This window comes from Mastigoproctus giganteus, chromosome 8 (genome assembly GCF_048544385.1).
Source record: "Mastigoproctus giganteus isolate SK-2022 chromosome 8, ASM4854438v1, whole genome shotgun sequence".
In the NCBI taxonomy this organism is placed as follows: Eukaryota; Metazoa; Arthropoda; class Arachnida; order Uropygi; family Thelyphonidae; genus Mastigoproctus; species Mastigoproctus giganteus.
The window spans coordinates 65,980,457-66,000,930 of NC_143582.1; the positions used below are offsets into that span (position 1 = coordinate 65,980,457).

The 20,474-nt window shown below is 35.6% G+C and overlaps 1 protein-coding gene across 1 annotated transcript in view; it reads left to right on the forward strand.

The window, feature by feature from the left end:
• LOC150081585 (protein AMN1 homolog) overlaps positions 1–19,577 on the forward strand; it is a 116,900-nt gene extending 97,323 nt beyond the window's left edge. Inside the window, exon 7 of the mRNA XM_090379645.1 lies at positions 19,467–19,577. Coding sequence (XP_090235771.1) covers positions 19,467–19,543 — 77 coding nt within the window. The 3' untranslated portion in view covers positions 19,544–19,577. The remainder of the gene's footprint in view (positions 1–19,466) is intronic.
• The last annotated feature ends 897 nt before the right edge of the window (positions 19,578–20,474 follow it).

Sequence of the window (20,474 nt, forward strand, 5' to 3'; positions counted from 1 at the left end):
TAAGCACAATATGAGATACAGATGAAATGATGCTTTTCACACTACTACCTATAGTTTTTTTTTAAGAGTTGTCTATGGTGTATCTACCCCGATATTATATAGAATGTTAAACTCTTAAAATATTATGCCTTGTTGCATTTAGTTTTATTTAAATAATAAACATTATGAAAATTGGTCCCTGTTTTAAGTGGAAATTTTCTGGAACCAATTATCCTTGGATAACGAGTATCCCCACCTTGCATTAATTGCCAATTCTCAAGACCATTTGACTAATTTTTATAGGTTTTCTGACAGCATCATATCCTCATTTCTGTCATTAACCACTCTGCCAACTGTCATACCTACAAACTTGGACATTAATCTTGATATATCTTCATTAATAAATCTTGAAAACAGTGTCCAGCACTGAACTCTGGGGAAAATTGAAAACAAAGTGCCCAGCACAAAGAGAAGTAATCATTAATAACCACTCTCTTCCTTCTGCCACTCAACCATCCTTTTATTCATATCAGTAACTTATCTCTAATGCAGCACTGCTCCAATTAGCATTAGTAGAGACATATGATGCAAGAAAGCGAGCTTATGCAGCATCAGCCAAAAAAAAACCACTTCCATTTCACCGCTCTGTTTGTTCGAAATACCTGTCCAGCTGAGCCTTAAATTTATTTAGGCTATCAACTTCCACAACAAGGGATGGAAGTCTGTTCCACCAACTACCCGCTGGCTAAAGGCAAATTTCTTCGCATCTATCCTACATCTGTCTTTCCTCAATCTGAATTTATGCCCTCTCAGGTGATTATTCTGAGCAAGAGGAAGAATCCCATCGGCATTGAGCATGCTCAAACCATTCAAGGCTTTATACACCTCTATCAGATCACCTCGCCAGTGCCTAGTCTCCAGACACTGTAATTTGCAAAACTTAAGCCTTTCTTCGTAAGAGCAACCCTTTGTTCCATTCACTAATCTTGTTGCCCTTTTCTGTACTCGTTCCAGCAGCTCTACATCCGCCGACTGGGCTAGCCGGGTGGGTAAAGTGCCTGCATGGCAACCCAAAGGTCGCGGGTTCGAATCCCGCCTCAGGCTTGGATCAAAGTACTGCAAAAACCTTGGGAGGTGCACTATGGCCACAGAAGCCGATACGCCAACAACTACAAAAAAAAAAAATTCTACATCCTTCTTGAAATGAGGCCTCCAGACCTGTATACAGTACTCAAGGTGTGGCCTGACCATTGCCTTATACAAGGGAATAATCACCTCCTTATCCCTGCTAGAAAAATTTCTGTATATCATTGACAAGACACCATGAGCTACTCTTGCAGCCCGTCTACACTGCTCAGAGAACTGCCTATGTATAATTTGTATAACAGTCTTTCATAGGGAACAGTATCAAAAGCTTTGCTGAAATTGAAGTATGTGACATCAGAATCATTTTTTGAATATAGTTCCTTAGTTACTGTATTTAATCAGACTGGTCAGATAAGAATGCCCCTTAACAAATCCATGGTGTCAGTGCAGTATAACAGCATTCCTGATCTTGCATTACTTCTTTGATCACTGACTTCATTATTTTCCATGGAACAGAAGTGAGGCTTAGAGGTCTACAATTACTCTTCTCCCTTTGATTCCCTTTGTGAATAGAGAAGACATTTGCACATCTCCCAATTATAGGGACTTCTCCCTGAATCCAAGGATGATCTCGTAGTTATTGTTAAAGGTTAATTACCTCTTTTGTTGCTTCCATTAATACAATTCAATAGATTTCATCAGTTCCAGGAGCATTATTTACTTTTAGCTTCAATAATTTCTCTTTCCTCTCAGTTATCACAAAATCATTTAGCTTCCAGTATATAAGTTGGTATACTTCTGGTCTGCCCATCTCTAAACACTTCCAGATGCAAAATATTTATTCACTTTGCCAGCAAGCAGATCATCAATTGTTATTCCATTTCATACCTAATGGACCAATGTGGTTCATTCTTTCCATCTAGTGTTAACATTAACAAAAGTACTCTTTGCTGTTTGTCTTCGAATTTTTTTTCTCAGAGACTTCTTGTGATCTTCCAGTTTGCGTAACCTCCTTTGTGACTTGATTGCAGACCAGTTTGTACTTAATATTTGTTTCTGAGAAAAATTCAGACAAGCAAAATAGCTCTTCCCTTTGCCCTTGACTGTAGTTAACATCTTTATGTAAATCCCACATCAATACAATGTGATCACTGCCAACTAATGGTTCTTTTATATACAGATTCTTAATGCATGGAGTCACTGTTGATAATCAGATTAAGGGAATTTCTTTTTCTTGCTGCCTCTCCAACATAGTGGTGTAGAAAGCAGTCATCCAATAAATCCAGAAAACTTCTGCTACTGTGCAAGTGACCACCTCATAAGTTCCAGTCAATATCTTTGGAAGTTGAAGTCCCTCGTTATAAGACATCCTGATTTACTGGCCCACTTTATTTGAATCAGTATAGCTGTTCATTATATTCATCACATTCATTTGGTTTATATTCCTACCCTCATTTTTTGTTTATAGTGCTTATGTCACACCAAACTGATTCAAAATTATGCTTTCCATTCATGTCAACCAGGTGCCACTGCCTTAGAGTCTGTGTGCTCAAGTGCATAAATTTTCCCCTCCCATCTTCTGTCCTGTGTGTTCTTTCTGTAAATGTACTCTCTTCATTCAACTTCCACATCCCTTATATATGAGTGGTAGCATTTTCTGATATTCCTACAATATTCACATTTGATGACCTAATTAGTATTTCAAATTTATTTACTATACTCCTAGAATTAGTATAACAAGGAAGTACAGCCATACTTCTCTTTAACAAACTTACGTATAGCAAATTTTTCTATTCAGAGAATTTTTTTTTAATTCCTCTTTGTCAATACATTTAAAATAGTTTCCATATAATGAAGAAAATTTCCTTAAAAGAAATGATTTCGAGAGACCTCGGTACATATTGTTCTCACCTCTGGCCTTTAAGGAATAGAGCTGATGCTGTAGAAGCATGAATTAAGAGCTAAAACATTCCAAAATTTATTGGTGCCCGTAAAACCTATACAACCACCACCTCTACTGTACTGAAGGAGTTACAGTGGTCAACTACTATCTGTGTCCACAGCAAATTGCTGTGCACACATAGATAGCAGTTGATCATATACGACCAGATACCACATTGGCAAAGATTTAGACATATTCCCAACACGGACATTGACTTTGGTCAACCTGTTTTCTACTGTAAGTACCCTATTAGAGAATTAGAAGAGAGTGAATTTCCTTTATCCAGGAAATTCATCTGTTTTGCAGAAATGAGTCATCCACACTTCCACTAAATTTCACCTGTTTAAGTGGTAGGTAAAAGTGGTCCCCAAATCAGTTTTATTTTAGCTGATGTGCAAGTAACCTTACAATTTTAAGAGGAAATCCTAAGTGGAAAAAGTGGAAGTGCTTAATAGTGTAGATCAGGACTTAAAAAAAATTGCTTTAAAGTTTAATATCCCAGCTATGGCGTGTTGCCATTCTGAAAAACTGTTTCGATCCTCAAACTGTTTGAGAAAATGGGACCCAGTCATGCAAAAATATGCCCATATGTAGATGAAGCTGTTTGTAAGTGGGTGAAGTTTATTTGAGACCAAAACATGCCGATATCAGGGCCATTAATAAAAGAAAAGGCTAGGGCATATGCATAAAACATTCCAAGCCAGTTCTGGTTGTCTGCACAAATTTAAAAAGTACCATAGCTTACTCGAAAAAGTCATTTCTGGTGAAAATCAAAGAAAACTGTACCCATTGGCAATAAACAGCTTTGAAAAAAACTATGGAGGACTATGAGTCCAAAGACATATTCAAAGTTGATGAAACAGGTCTATTTTTTAAATGTTTGCTGAACAATACACTGATTTTCAAAGCTGAGATATTATTATTATTATTATTATTATTATTAATATCCATATGATAAGATATTAATAATATGATGTGATTATTATTAATATCCATATTATTATTATTAATATCCATATTATATCCATATAATATCCAAGGAAGCCTGAGGCTTATACTGCACCAGGAAAAAAAAAAAAAAAAGTTCCTGAGTAACCGCGAGAGAGAGAGAGAGAGAGAGAGAGAGAGAGAGAGAGAGAGAGAGTGTCAAAAGTAGAAGGGAATCACCAAGAAAGAGAAGAATGATGATATCCAGTTCACGACCCTGGGTGTGCCAAGCCCATACTCACCAGATGTGAGCCCCCAGGGTTAATGTTTAGGTGGTAAAAATAGTAAGGACAGAATTAATCTCGATTGGTGCAAATATGGCTGGTAATGAAAAACAGAAGCCTTTGATAATAGGCAAAAGTAAATAACTCCGATATTTCAAAGGAATAGTCATTAGAGTTAGACTACAACAAAAAATCTTTAATGACAAGTGAAATTTTTGAACAATGGATTTTAAATTTCGATAGAAAGGTGACGAAAGAAAACAGAAAAATCACATTGATTGTTGACAACTGCCCTGCCCATCTTCACACGGTAATTTCTAAACTTACAAGTGTGAAGCTTGTTTTCTTCTCTCCGAATACTTCATATAAACCGCAGCCAATTGAGAATTTGAAAATGCACAACCAAAGACACATACTGGAAAAAATTATACTGAGAATAGAAACCATCCAACCTATAGATTCTGTTATAGATTTGTGGATGTACATATCAGAGTTAACGAAAGTGTGGGGTCAAGATGTGATGGAAACAATGATTAAGAATAGTTTCGTAAAAGCAGGTTTTGCTAAAATGCCAATTAATAGCAATGAGAGGGATGAACTATTGGGCAATATATTGGGCAATCAATATATTGGATTTTGTATTGGGGATTTTGTATTGGGCAATCAATAGATTGCCCAATACAAAATATTGGGCAATCTTGGGAAGAACACCAAATGATGAGAGGTTTCATCAGTGGAGAAATTGTTCTTGACGAATTTTTAGGAGTTGACAATGATGTCATGGTAGATGAATGTCCGAGTGACTCCAACATTTTGGAGAGCATTCCAAGAACCAGTGACAATATTGACGATGAGTTGGATGAAAATAAAGGTAATATTAAATCTTCCAAATATGAAATGTTGCAGCATTTGTAACTTTGCATCGAGGCCTTCAGTGTGAAGAAAATGTGCCAGAAAATATATTTTGAGTGTTTAAATAAATGCAAAGATTTTTATGAACAGAGTACAGTAAAATCCAGTGTACAACTAAAAAAATAACTAAATCTTTTACAAAATAATTCTTAAAAAATTATTCTTAAAATAATTTTTCATGTACTAATATATTGTGTACATCATGTAAGTAGTCATTTCTTAATATGTATCTATTAATAAATTAATTGTTTTAAAATGTTAGAAAATTTATTCATTTGCCCTTGTTTCTGATTTATTTCTCATCTTTTACTATATTTCTGAATGTTGAAAAGGTCATTTCTTATAATGAAATTTCTGTAAAACAAATTTTTTCAAGTGAATGATTGATTTCATTATATAGAAGTCCAACTGTATATGTGCCCCTGTTTTGGCTTTGTGCGACCCTAACATCCTTTATAATTGCTTGTTCCATGATGACCAACAGCAGGCTTTGTAATCCTCCATATCTTGTTTTTTCTTGGCTGCTGTATGTTCCCAATAGAAGTAACAGAAGAAGAATCGGTTTGCCTCTGATTTTTTTTCTTATTTTTACATTTTTTAGGCTAATAGTTTTACAGCAGCTGTAAACTATTAGTCTAAGTCTCTATTAAAAATGCAGCTTTATAGCCAGATTTTTGAATAAAAAATGCTTTTCTGTTAAGCACTTGATTTTTACAAAGGAAAATTATTATTTATAAAAAAATAATTTTTAAAATTTTCCTTTAACAAAATAATGGAGTAAGATATTTAAATCCAAAAATGACAGGAGAATTCAGCAAGAAATGGACTATTTTTTTTCCTGCTATACGAACATCAAAAATGTTAAAAACTTGTATTACAGATACTTGAGAGAAACAATTATGAGGCAGAATAGAGAAGCAGTTATGGCACAGATTAAAACTGCATGAATAGTAGAGTCAAATATTACCTCTTGAAATAAATATTAATTGCATTGATAATCATTATTATAAATTCTCCTCTTTAACTTTGGGATCAATGCTCCTCCTCCTACACCAAAAGAATGATACTTACAAATCCATTCCTTGGTATGCCAGGTATAAAAATTGCCTTTTATCTCCTTTATTTTCTTCTTTCTGGCTTTTTTAATAGCATTAAAGGGCAGACTTTCATTTAATAAAATGGACATATTACTATATTTAATTCATCACACATCACAAAAGCTTAGTAGGAACAAAATTTCAAATTTCAATGAGACAAAACTTAATTTTTTTTATGCTGGTAAAAAAAAAAAAAAAAAGTTATAAAATATAACTCTTCCATTTTCTGCTTTGTAAAACCATTGAAATGTGAAATTTCAAAGGTGTGTAAGGCTCTGAGAGGGTGGAAATAAAATGAATGAGGATGAAGTTTTCATTATTATTCCTCGTTCTGGAATGAAAACTTCATTCCAAAATGAGGAGCCATAAATTAAAATTACGAGGGAAGATGTTTAGACTGGATTGCAGGAAGTTTTATTTTAGCCAATGAGTTGTTAATTATTGGAATAAGACTAAAAAAGGGGTTTAGGGCTGAAAGCCTCAGACTATGTGAATACACTAAACGAACAAGTTGTGCCAAGCATCATTTTAGTACATAGTAAATCACCAAAGTAGGTTAAATGGCATCATTTTGTTGCATCTCATATTTTGAATGCCTTCACAGTGAGTTGCTGCGATATTGAGCTACCTTGAATAAACAATGCTTTGCCAGTAGAGAAGACTAATGTTACTTATTCTCGGCAGATACCACCACCCGGGTGGCACAGTTTCGAAGCTTGTTGGGTTATCAGTGGGCAGGTAGGTACCCCGGTGATATGAGTGACAACCCAGTTATGAAGTATAATTCCAAAATATCAGATGCCAGACAGTGCATGATAGTAAAGACTAGCACTATAGCCATAGCAGCTAATGCACCAATAAACAACCATAAGTAAAGACTAAAAAGTGGGGTTTAGGGCCGAAAGCCTCAGAATATATTGGAATATACTAGACGAACAAGTTAGTGCCAAACAAAAATTATGCCATATCACCTATTTTGGTGATTTACTATGAACAAAAATGATGCTTGGCACTAACTTGTTATTGGATAGACACCTACATAAGAAGGGAGTCAGATAGGTAGTTTATTTTATTTTATTATTTACCTATTATTTTTATTTTAAGTAATTATTTTGGGCTGGTACAGCAAAAGTCTAGGGCTTCCATTGCAATATATGGATAATACTAAAACTATTTTCACAGATAAGTTTGTTCTGCTTGTTTGACCATTAATGATGCATTTGTAGATAATGGAAAGTAGAGGGGGAAAGGAGAGACACGTTATGTGAATTAATTTAAATATGGTTTACACACAGCAAGAATATACTAAGCTCCTTGACATGACGTAGCCTCGACAATGCTTCCTGCATACACACAACTTAGCTTCTTCTATGCTTCAGCTGGCAGAATAGAGGCAGTGAGATTATACACTAGCTGATCCAGACACCTCCCAGAGAGTTAGCGTGTAGTATTAACAGAAATGAAGTTATATGGCAATTGCAGCATGGATTTGTTAAGAGGAAGTCATGTCTTACCAATTTGATTAACTACTATTATGCAGTAAGAAAGGAATTAGATGCAAAAAAATAATTTTAATATTTACAATGTACTTAGATTTCAGTAATGCTTTTACACTGTTTCACATAAAAGACACTGTTCCAATGGTTATGTGGCAGAAGACAAAAGATAGTTATTAATGTTCTTCTTGAACTAATGTTATTAGTGGAGTTCCTCGGGATTAAATGCAGGGCCTCTTACTGTTTTCAGTATTAATATTGATGGAGGTCTATCAAGGTTAATGTTTAAATTTGCAGATGATAGCAAGGTTGGTAGGTATAAAGACATGCTACTCCAGCAATACCTATAAAAATTGGTTACATGGGTTGAGAAGTAGCAGTTCAGTTTTAGCATTGATACTGTATATGGATAGCAGTAATCTCAGAATAACAACTATTTGGTTGTGGTTGTGGTGGTGGTAGGGGAGAATAAAAGAATTCAGGGAATTGCACAGTCCAGTATGAAGTTTTCTGAACATTTTAGGTAGGCTGTTGTTGTTATTTTGGTTTTTAGGAGCATTAGCAACTAAGGCCATATTGCTCCGGGGATATGCGGTGGTCATTCCCTGACCTTTCTGCATGCTCCGTATTTGGTGTCACAGGCTCGTACACCAATCTAATCAAGAGGTGTGTTTGCTACACACTGCTGCTCTTGCCCACCTGGCTATGGAGGTGCCAGATAGGCTGCAAGGTCCTTGAGGCTGTCATAGATATTCTCTCAGATATGCCAGACAAGCTGTGTGCTTGCTACCCGCGAGTCTAAAACGCTGATGGAACTGATATTCAGGTGACACTCAAGTCAAGTGGACCCAATTTTGTTGATATGCTTACAAAAATGATAAATTTACTGTTTTGCAGTGTAAAACAGACTTTTTCGAGTGTGTTAACGGAACAAAGTGACTTTATTGTCGACAAGTTCTAACCCCTACAAAAATACGGCTACGAATAACAAGAGAAATGTGAAAATGTCAAAGAAGGTGATGATATTAGCGAATAAAATTGAGTTATTAGATAAAATTTCTAATAGTGAAAGTGTCTTCTCAGTGGCAAAACTAAAATCAATGAGTCAACGGTACGATCAATCAAGAAATCGGAAGAAAAAAAATCCCCCGTAGCGTCCGTGAAAATGCGCTAATTGCTTCAAAAATTTGCTCTGTAACTCGTGATGTTAAATTAAAAAAAACGGAAAAGGCTTTAAATCTGTGGATAGAAGACCGAACCTCAAAATAAAATTCTGTTAAGTTCACTCATCATTCGTGAAAAGGCAAAACTCCTTTATCAACACTTTAGCGAAACTGGCGATAGCACTAGCGGGATAAGTTAGCTAGCAAAGATGCTGGTTTGAAAGATTTGTTTGAAATTTCTAATAAATATTACATTTAATATTAAATTGTTTCTTATTTTCATTTTGATGCTATATGCTTGCAGTTCACTATGTGTACATAGTCGTATTATGAAGGTACCTATAATACATACATAGACAAAATTTTAGACTAGTTTTTCTTATATATTTCATACTTTGGAACGGAATCCCTTTATTACTGTGGGAGCCGTAACTCAGTATTCGCGTTTTTGGTATTCGCGACATTTCTCAGGAAAACGTAACCCTCGCGAATAGCAGGGGTTTACTGTATAACATTATGTCATGGGAATCAAATTACAAATGAAATATAATTAGAATATTCTAATTATATTTCATTTGTCATTTGATTCCCATAATACCCTGTTCATTAAATATTGTAATATAAGTTTTACAGACAGATGTAATGTTTAATCGATACCTTGATGGCATTAATCTGATCTGACACTTTTCTAATTCTCTATTTTTCTACATTTTTAACACTAATTTCATATATGTCTATATATACAAAGGGTACTAGGAAAGTTTTGCAATATGACGCAACAATGAATCACAGGAAGCTGCTTGTTGCTGCATGTTGAGACATGTTCATACATGCATAGTAGCCGCTGCGCCAAGTCGATGGGCTCAGTTATTCATTAGTAGTGAGAGTGTAAAGTGCTTGCGATGGCATCATGGTCACGAAATGAGATAAGGACAGTTTTGCGGTATAATTTCGTGCGTGGTTTAACCATAGACCAGTGCTTAGAAGAAATGACTCTTGCACTAGATGATGATTGTCCACATCGTACAACGATATTCAGGTGGTATAGAGAATTCCAAAGGGGAAATTTCACTCTGGAGGATTCTGAGAGGCCGGGAAGGCCACGAACGTCAGTTACAGAGGAAAACGTTACTGCTGTGAGGAAAATGCTTGACGAAAACAGGCGAGTGACCTACCAACAGATAGAGGATACTTTGGGCCTAAATGCACTAGCAATTCGTTCGATTCTGCAAGATCATTTGCACGTGAAGAAACTTTGTTCTCTCTGGGTGCCGCATCAACTGACTGAAGAGCAGATGACACGACGTGTGACTTGGTGTCGGGAGATGTTAAAAAAGTTTGATAAGGGACAATCTCGGTATATGAACAACATCGTGACAGGTGACGAGACTTGGCTGTACTATTACGATCTGCCGACCAAGGCTCAAAACAAAGTTTGGGTCTTTGATGATGACGACACACCCGTAATTGTCAGAAAATCCCGATCTGTAAAGATGAAAATGATAGCTGTATTTTTCAAATCGAGTGGAATTGTGGAACGTGTCGTTTTGGACACGCAGAAGACAGTCACAGCTAAGTGGTATACTGAACAATGCCTGCCTAAAGTCATTGGATCTATGAAGAACCTGCGGCCAAAGTCAAGAATGGACACCTGGTACCTCCATCACGATAATGCTGCAGCTCACCGCGCCAAAGCCTGCACCGAATATTTGACCACGGCAGGACTGAAACTTCTCGAGCACCCTCCCTACAGTCCAGACCTTGCTCCCTTCGACTTTGCACTGTTCCCGCATGTGAAAATGAAGCTAAAAGGGAGGCGGTTTTCCAGTGATGAGGACCTTCTACGGGCTTGGGACAACGAGTGTGCTTTACTCCCTAGTGAAACTTGGCAGAACTGGTTTAAAGATTGGTTTCGGAGGATGGAGAGGTGTATTGAATGTAGAGGAAATTACTTTGAAAAAATTAAATATACAAAGCTGTATTGCAAAACTTTCCTAGTACCCTTTGTATATATATGAAATAAGTGATAAAAATGTAAAAAATTAGAAAGAGTTTTTCAGCTCAAATGGCAGATAATTTAATAAGAATATGGAATATAGGTATTAAGAGTAAAAGTATACCTATAGAGCCATAAGGCCAAATATTTAGATAACCTTAGTTGGACTTCATTGTTATACCCTATAATTAAACATATAATTTATAATAAAATACAATAAAATAATGTAATAATAATAAAATGATGAAGCAAATTACTGATAAAAGGATACATTGAATGGTATGTCGATGAGGGTTAGCCCCACTCAGTACATCTTATTAATAATTGGATATGGCCAGTGCTTTTTTTTAGGACAGTACACAATGGTACGGGGTACCGGAACCTTCATTAATAGTGGCTTGTGACATTTGCATGCAGTACACTTCGAAATTTGTAATATTCCGTAAATTTTTTTGCATGTTTATACCTACTATTTTTACAACCTGAAAGGATCACTGCTTAAGATGAATATAAGGTGAATATTAAAGTGAGTAAATAAAAATAATGATACACCTGAAATTGAAAATATTCGAAAATTTTATTTAATGAGAAATTTTTTGATAATTAGCAAAATTTAAAATGCTCTTTTAATTCACTCTGCGTGCGGGCCGCAGCTTGGACACCGCTGCGAAACAACTGTAAGCGTCCCCTCCGAGAATTAGGAGAGAGTGATTTTCTTTTACCCAAATGTGGATAACGCAGAAGTGCGTTATCCACATTTTTCCATAAATTTTCCCTTTCTCTGTTTATATGGTCACAGTAGCTGAATATCCGAATTACAATGACATTTTGGACAATTAAAAAAAAAAAAAAGAAAGGAAAAGAAAAAATTCAAATTTAAGAACTAGTGACAATACAGATGACAAGAGAAGGAAAACGAGGACAATAATGAATAAACCTTCATTAAACCTTCTAAACATGAATTGTTGGCATTTGGTGAAAATTAATCTAGAAAATTGTCAGTGAGGTTACAGTTAAATGAATGAAATACAATTTGTGGATTTCGGGAATACCTAATTGAAAATATGGTTTTGGAAGAATTGAAGCATTTGATGGACACTCTGAGTACGATACCAATTTCATCGAGTGAATGTGAAAGAGGATTTTCACAAATGAATCTGATCGCCAACCCAACAAGAGCTTCATTGATGACAAAAACAGTGTTTTCACTACTTTCTTAAAATCATAGGCCCACCACCGACACTTCAATGCAGCAAAATATGTCGATTTGTGGCTCCTTCGGAAATGTCATTCAGCAACAGATACAAACAAGAAAAGAAGTCGGCATGGTGAGGTGGATGACAACTCGATAAATATATGGAATATTCTATAAAAACTTTATTATGAAATTTTTTTTTTGCTAATTTTTGCTTATTATTTTTTTATCTTTCTATACATTAAAATAATTTTTCTTCTAGTGATATTTATTCAGCCAATGGAAAAAGAGAGATGCAGATTACGCAGCAATACGCAACAAATACTAAAATATGTAATGAAAGCTTGTTTTACTGTGGTAAAACAAGCTTCTGCTTAAGCGTGTACATGCTAGATAAACCTCGTGCACATGCTTCGTTTATCCAACATGACCATGCGGTACCATTCTCGATTTCCATATGTATCGAAAGCTTCTGTTAAGTATTTTATTATTTTTTTACTTTTTATCTAAAGGAGCGAGCGCAGCGAGCAGAGGGTGAAGCCCCCTAGTATATGTACTTGCATAATAAATTTATGCTTAATAAACTGTGTGTTAATATACTTAATTTGTTGTTCTTATTCCAAAAACATTACTACTAAAGTAGCAATATTAGGAAATAATTTTTCAGGGTACTGTACTGTACTGTACTGTACTTTTCATGTCCTTTTAATTTTCAATTTTTCCTGATAGCAAAGAATGAGTACTGGCACCTATTCTTTTATGGCTATCTGTTTCTGTTTGCCATTTGCCAAGGTTCAGATATTCTAAAATTATAGATTCAAATGCTATAAAATTATAGATGCAATCTGTGTTACATTTAGCAGCAAACTGGCAGAATAACAGCTAGCCAGACAGATAGCAGCAAATCAAAAATAATGAAAGTGATTGCCAACTATATATATATATATATATATTTTTTTTTTTTTTTTTTTGATGTTACTTTTTTTTCCCCTTTGGCTGATGCTGCATAATTTTTGTTTCCTTGCCTCATTGACAATACTAAAATAAAGAAGAAGAAAATTAATCAGATCCGACCCTTGTGCAATGGGTTTGAAAAAAATTGTATATAACTCAGCTTGTAAAATCTTAAAATACTTTGTAGTGTGTTGATTTTTTATATGAAACCTTACATTGTCATTGCTAATTTAAAAAAAAAAAAAAAAATTTAATTGTTGTCATGCACTGTGATTCCAAAGTTTTAGGCGAAAGTTTTAGCAGGATTAAACATGAACAGTTGAAAAAATTTGGTATTTCCCAAATACCACATAAGTATCTGTTTCATTTCTGAAGATGAGTTACCTTGCAAATGCTAAGAAATACAATTTCTGAAGATGAGTGACCTTGTAAATGCTAAGAAATAATAAAACATTATTATTGTTGTTATTATTTCTCCCTCATGTGGTGTTCCATCCCATGACGGATACTGCTGCCAAGTGCACAGGGTGGTGGTGTTACTTTTGGTCAAGGAACTCTCAGACTATCCTACAGGTGTTCAGGATTGCAACTTTTTGGAGTTCCTTGTAGGTGTTCCTATTGCTGGGAAACCTATTGCTGCAAGGCTGTTATGTAGGGTCTTTGGCGGCCATACCGGCGGTTGACACGATGATCGAGATGGTTGTTACTTGTTGCATATGCCACATTCTTTGATCTCCCGTCTTAGGTTTGTGTACATCCTGATCTTTGGGTTTTCTGGAGGTTGCCAGTGTTGGCCACTGCTATGTCAATCAGATAGGTAGCCTTTTCCTTCTTTTCGACAAGGGTTATGTCCAGTCTATTATGCGGGATTGTCCTGCCTGTTATTATGGTGCAGTCCCAGTACAGGTTGTGGGTTGGGGTCTCTAGTATGGCCTGGGGGGTTCATACTTGTAATACGGTACGCTTTCTTTCTATGATCAGCTGGTATTTCCTTGCTAGCTTCTGATGTATGATCCTGGCTACATGGTCATGTCTACAAGTATATTCTGTTTGGGTTATCACCTCCTTGCATCCTGCAGTGATGTGTTGGATTGTTTTTAAGGCCAGGTGGCATCGTCGATATGTGTCATCTGACAGTCCGAACTCTTTTATGATGAGGTTTTTTTTTTTTTTTTTTTTTAGTTTCTGGTGTTGGTTACATATCACTCGTGAGCCATGCATTGGAAACCATTTTATCTGTGTTCTTGATGGAGGTCATTGTAGTCTGCCACAGAGCGTTTTCTTTGCCCATACAGTAGGCCCTCATTATAACGCAGTTCACTTTACGCTTATTGACTATAATGCTGTTCGTATAACACTGGTCAACACGTAAAATGTTACGAAAATGAAAATACCCAATCTCGACAACTTTATGCTGCTGAACACTAAAATCACTCTTGTTTTCGAATTACAGTTGGGGGTCTCATGTTAGTGACTTACTGTACATTATCAACTACAGCTCTTGGCAAACTGTATGTTTCAGTATCACCGTGCTCTTATCATATGATCAGCAACTGTCACCTCGCTCTGCATCACGTTAGGTTCGAGAAAGTGCCCCTTAACTCGAGCGTAAAAAGGCCTACTTCTTGTACTTTGGGTGCAGAGTAGGCAACCAGGACAAGAACTGGGCTCCACATGTATGCTGCCCTACATGTTTATCAAAACTCAATGTGTGGGTGAATTGAAAGGGCCATTTTATGCTTTTCGCAGTGTCCACAATATGGAGGGAGCCAACAAATTATGTTACAGACTGTTACTTCTGTATGGTGCCTCCTATTAGAAAAGGATGACAATTGAAGTGAAAATGACAGTGACATACCCAAATATACCATCCACAATTCCTCCCATGCCTCACGGTGAAGTTCTATGTATTCCTGAACCACCCTACTATTTTTCTGTACATTCTAATCAACATCAACTTGATATACACGAAGTAGTACAGCAGCTGTCTACGTCAAGGGATCCACCATTTTGTCCAAACCTTTATCCTTCTGATCCCCATAAGATCACAGAAAGTAAGCTTACTGCCAAAAAATAAGGCAGAGCTTTTGGCCTCAAGGCTACAACAGTGGAGTCTTCTAGATCATTCTGTGAAAGTGACAACATTTTGTACTCGAAATAAAGACTATGATAAATTCTGTCAAACAGAAGGTGAACTCACTGTTTGTAAGAACGTTGATGGTCTAATGGCAGCAATGAACATGAGGCATGTTCCTGAAGAATGGTGACTATTTATAGAATGGTTCTAAGGTTAGCCTCAAGGCTGTGTTATTACACAATGCAAATATGTTGCCTTCAATAACTCTTGCATTATGCTGTCCATAAAAAAGACCCATATGCAAACATGGGAACATCATCTTGAGTGTACATTATCAGAAGTATGTGTGGCAGGTATGTGGTGATTTAAAGCAAAAGCGATTAGCTTATATGAAGATCTGAAGAAAGCTCACCCTGTAAAAAATGTGGAACCATTTAACGCTAGTAAGTGCTGGTTCAATAGATTTAAAAAGTGCTATAACCTACAGAACATAGCAATCCACGGAGAAGCAGCAAGTGCAGATCAAGAAGGAGCTAAAATGTTCAAAAAAGAACTTGTTAAAATTATTGAAGAGAGGTGTTATTCTGTTCAACAAGGTTTTAACATAGATGAAAGAGGCCTTTTTTGGAAAGGAATGCCTGAAAGAAGGAAAAAACATGCCAGGCTTCAAAGCAGCAAAAGATTGGTTGATTTTATTGTTGGGCAGTAACGCTGCAGGGGATTTTAAATTAAAACCCCTTTTAGTTTACCATTCAGAAAATCCAAGGGCTCTTAAAGGTTTTGCTAAATCAAACCTACCTGTAATTTGGAAAGCTAATAAAAAAAGCTTGGGTAACCAGGCCTCTCTTTGTTGATTGGTAACATATCGTTCAAAAAATAACCTTCATTATAAAGCAATTCTGATCATGGACAACGCACTAGGGCATCTAAGCAAAGAGAGCTTAGAAGACTAACAATCATATAAAAATGTTTTACATGCCTCCAAATGCTACATCTCTGATTCAACAAATTGGTTATTGCCACATTTAAAGCTTATTACAAAAGGAACACCTTTTCCCAAGCTATTACAGCCTTTTGAAAATGTACTGAGCCTAAAGGAGTTTTGGAAATCCGACTACATTTCAAGTGCCTGGGATGAAGTGACTCAAAACCATGGAGTGTGGAGAAAAGTTTGGAAGGATTGCATAAAGGATTCCCAAGAACCTGATGATTCAGTTGAGAATGTTAAAACGCAGATTGGTGAGCTCGGAAAAGAAGCAGGATTGGACGAAGTTCACAATGATTGACAATGACAGGGATGGCCTCTCTAATGACGAACTCATGGAAATGACAAAAGAAGAAGAGCATGTAATTGAGGGAGAAGATCCTACAGATGAACCGATAGTCACTGACTGCAAAAGGACTTAATGAAGCTTTCGAACACTTTGAAAAAATGTGTGGTTATTTCCGGGAGAATACCCTTGATGTGGAATGAAGTTCCAAAGTTATAAGAAATTTAAAGAAAGAAATGAGTCCCTGCATGATTTTGTACGAGAGAAAGAGGGCCAACGTACAACCCAAAATCGACACATTTTTCAGTCCAATGATACGAAAACTTGACATCCGAAGGCCATCAGATTAATAAATTCATGATTTTAATTATTCAGCATATTCCCATAAGATAACATATGTATCTGTGAGTTGCGGTCTATGCCATAGGATATTTCCTAATAAATAATAAACGGTAGTGAAAAGGCGCACAAATTTTTGATTATTAAATATTTTGACCGAAATTTGTGCGCCTTTTCACTACCGTTTATTATTTATTAGGAAATATCCTATGGCATAGACCGCAACTCACAGATACATATGTTATCTTATGGGAATATGCTGCTTGCTAATTGCTGATTCTCTTAGTGCTCTGTTTTTCTGGAACAAATTACCAGCGTTAAGCGGGATTACCTGTATTTTTAGCTTTGTTTGTGCCGTCTGGGTAGGAGGGGACTCCTCCCTTGTCTGTCTTCCTTATGGCCTCGTAGAGTGCTGCTGTGTTTTTCTGGAAGTAATCCTTCAGGTTAGCTATCTCTATCTTCTGTTGCTCAGTGAGGTTTATCAGGCCCCCTTGTCTGTCTTCCTTATGGCCTTGTAGAGTGCTGCTGTGTTTTTCTGGAAGTAATCCTTCAGGTTAGCTATCTCTATCTTCTGTTGTTCAGTGAGGTTTATCAGGCCTCTTCTTCCTCTTTCCAAGCTATTGTCAGTCTCTCCACAGCTGACTTCAAGTGGTGTTGGCGTCCCTTGGTCATCATTGTCCTTGTCTTGCTCACGATATCCTCCAGCTTGGTGTTAGTACAATCTATGAACCCAAAGGAGTATATTAGTACTGGTATTTATGACTTTAACTGTGTTCCCTCCATTCAGCTTTGCTTTGAGCAGGCTTCTGAGCGTTGGATATTTTTTGGTCAGGCACTTCTTGATTTCCTTGTGTTCCAACTGCTCAGCTTGCATCATCCCCAGGAATTTGTAGGTATCTCTCTCCCCCTGTCATTGCTTTGATCTCTTTACCAGTCTGCAGCTGATAGTTTTGGCCACCTAACTAATTTTCTCTAATGCAATCCGTGAGGCTTGCATTTGTCTAGACCAAATTTCATCCTGATATCATTGCTGAATTCTTCGGTGATCTAGAGTAGTTACTGGAGTTGCATCTCAGTTGCCATGTAGAGCTTGATGTCATCCATGGTGGGAGAGGGTGTAGAGGTTTTCCTTCCTCTTTGAGGTTATATCTATACTTGCTGTTGTTGAATATTGTGGATAACAGGCTGAGTGCTAGACAGAACCACAGTGGGCTCAGGGCATCTCCCTGAAAGATTTCTCTCCTGATGAGGATTGGTCTGGTTGTGAAGTTCCTGACCTTAATGGTTGTGCCCCATATACAATTAAAGGATATTCCACAGAATATTCTGTGCACATTTTTATGCATATAAAAATGTCTAGGTGTTGATGATTTTTAATTGTTTTATTGTTAATTTATAAAAAAAATTAATTAAAGGATATATTTTTTCTTGTGTGTCAAGATAATAAATACATTAAGAAAGTGTCCAATTTTAAATCATTTATTGCCTTTATTACAAACATTTCCATGGTATCTTTGAGGACTCGTGTGCAACAGATGGTGTGACTTTTAGGTAAGTTCTAGCTATGGGGATTAAAGGTGAATGTAGGAGCAGAAAGAAGGCAAAACAACAGATTACCATTCTTCTGACAACAAACATGTCTGGCATGGAGGAACTTTCTCTTTTAATCATTGAAAAAGCCCAAAAGTCTAGATGCTTTAAAGGTTTGAAGACATTGCTGAATATCTAGCAAGAAACCAAAAGGCTTAGTTATAATCAAAAATCTACAAAGAATGGATCACAGATGATTTAGATCACAAGATGAACTGGGAGAATAGAAAATTTTTGCTGTTTATGGATAACTGCATCCCTCATTGCCAAGTGCAGTCACTGTTGGGTACCTGCTATTTAATGACTTCAGATCTTCAGTCACTTGATCAAGGTATAATCCAATGCTTTAAGAAAAATTATCGAAGAACAAAATTGTTCCATGTCTCTAAAGAAAAACTATGTGAAATTGATATGCTGCAGGCAGTGTATTTATGTGTTTCAACATAGGATGAGGTTGATGGAAAAGTGATTGAACAACTGTTTCAAACATGCTGGATATGTCATCTTGAATGATGCAAAGAATGAAGCTTTGCATTTTTCTTCCTCTTTTGTTCCTGAAGAACTGTGCAATAATAGAGAAAAAAAGAATTTGAGGTGTATGTCATCACTTAGACAGAGGGAAACTTGTTTTGAACACTATGTAGAAGTGGATGCAGATATTGCCTGTTTCAGGATATGCAAAAATGAAGAAAGACTCATTGCAGAGATAATGAAACTTGAAATTTGTAGTGATAAAAGAAAAGAAAAGAACCTACTGTGGTTCTCAAAGGAATTACCCTATCTGTGGTTAGACCTTGATATATATGTAAATATGTGCACATATACATAGTTACTACTGTAACACTGGATCAATGCAAAATTTATAGCTTTCATTTTCTTGTTTAATACTGTAGTATATATTCTGAATTAGATTATATTATATTTTATTAATAGAATTACATTATTCAAATTTTTTTTTGTTCTTTTTGCTGATTTTATGAACTAACAACATAATGTCTTTTTAATATATATCAGCCATGTTTCTCATTTCCTTGGAGGCTTGTTATAAACAGCTTCAATCATATATAATTGTTTTTGTGTGACAGAGAGAAAGAGAGCAATATAATTTTTTTTATTTCTTTTAATTGTATAACAGATTTTTTTTTTTTCACATTACAGATCGGTGGAGGAGCACTTTAGAAGACATTCCTCTGCTTTGTGCTAATTTAAAACAAATGACATGGACTGTGTACTGAGTGTATAATTGTTGTGTGTGTGTGTCATGTTTATGCAAACACATTTTTTGTTAATGAATTGCATGAATGTTATTTTTAAGCAAAAAAAACTTATTGAATTTGAATACTAATATGAAATTTAATGTGTGGTTTATATAATTTTATACTGCTGGTTTGTAATATTAGAAACCTTGCAGGTATTTGTTGTATTTTATTTTTTTCACAAAATCTGTAAATACTTGTTTTCTGTATTCTGTTAAGAAGTAAAATCTATTTATTCATACTGTTGTTAATGTTTACTTATTTATCTCACTGGTCACACAGAGAGAGAGAGAGCGACTTTTATTGCATCCCCTTAAATTGTGACAGTTACATGATAGGATATTGTTGTAATGTCTATCCTTGCCATTTAGTGATTGGCGAGCTGCTATTACAAATCTGATAAAAAAAAAAAATAATAATAATATTTAAAAGTAGAGTACCTTACTATTTTATAAAATTTAACTTTTATTAAATCTGTAGTGTATTATGCGTATCTGTAGTTAAAAGGAACATTATTGAACTTCATTTTAATATCTTTAAGTTATATAAATTAGGTGAGAAAATAAAATTTGCCCTTATAATATAGTATAATCTGTGCATTCTAATGCAGTATAATCTTGGTAATTCATCGCCAGCGGGGACCTTTGGATTGTGATGAATTAATTGAGATGGCAAATTAAAAGGAGTAGAAATTTATATAAATCAGTGTAAGGACAGATGGGATAGACTTGAAAAAAATTGAGATAAGTGGTGTGTCACACCACTTATGTTAAATAGTTGACAAATAGCACTAAGATTATACTGAATTTTTGCACATTATTCTTTAAAATTCATAAAATGTTATCTATTTACTTTCATCCATGTTTTGTTATAACAGTATTTAGATTAATCTGTTTGTCCAAGTGAATTA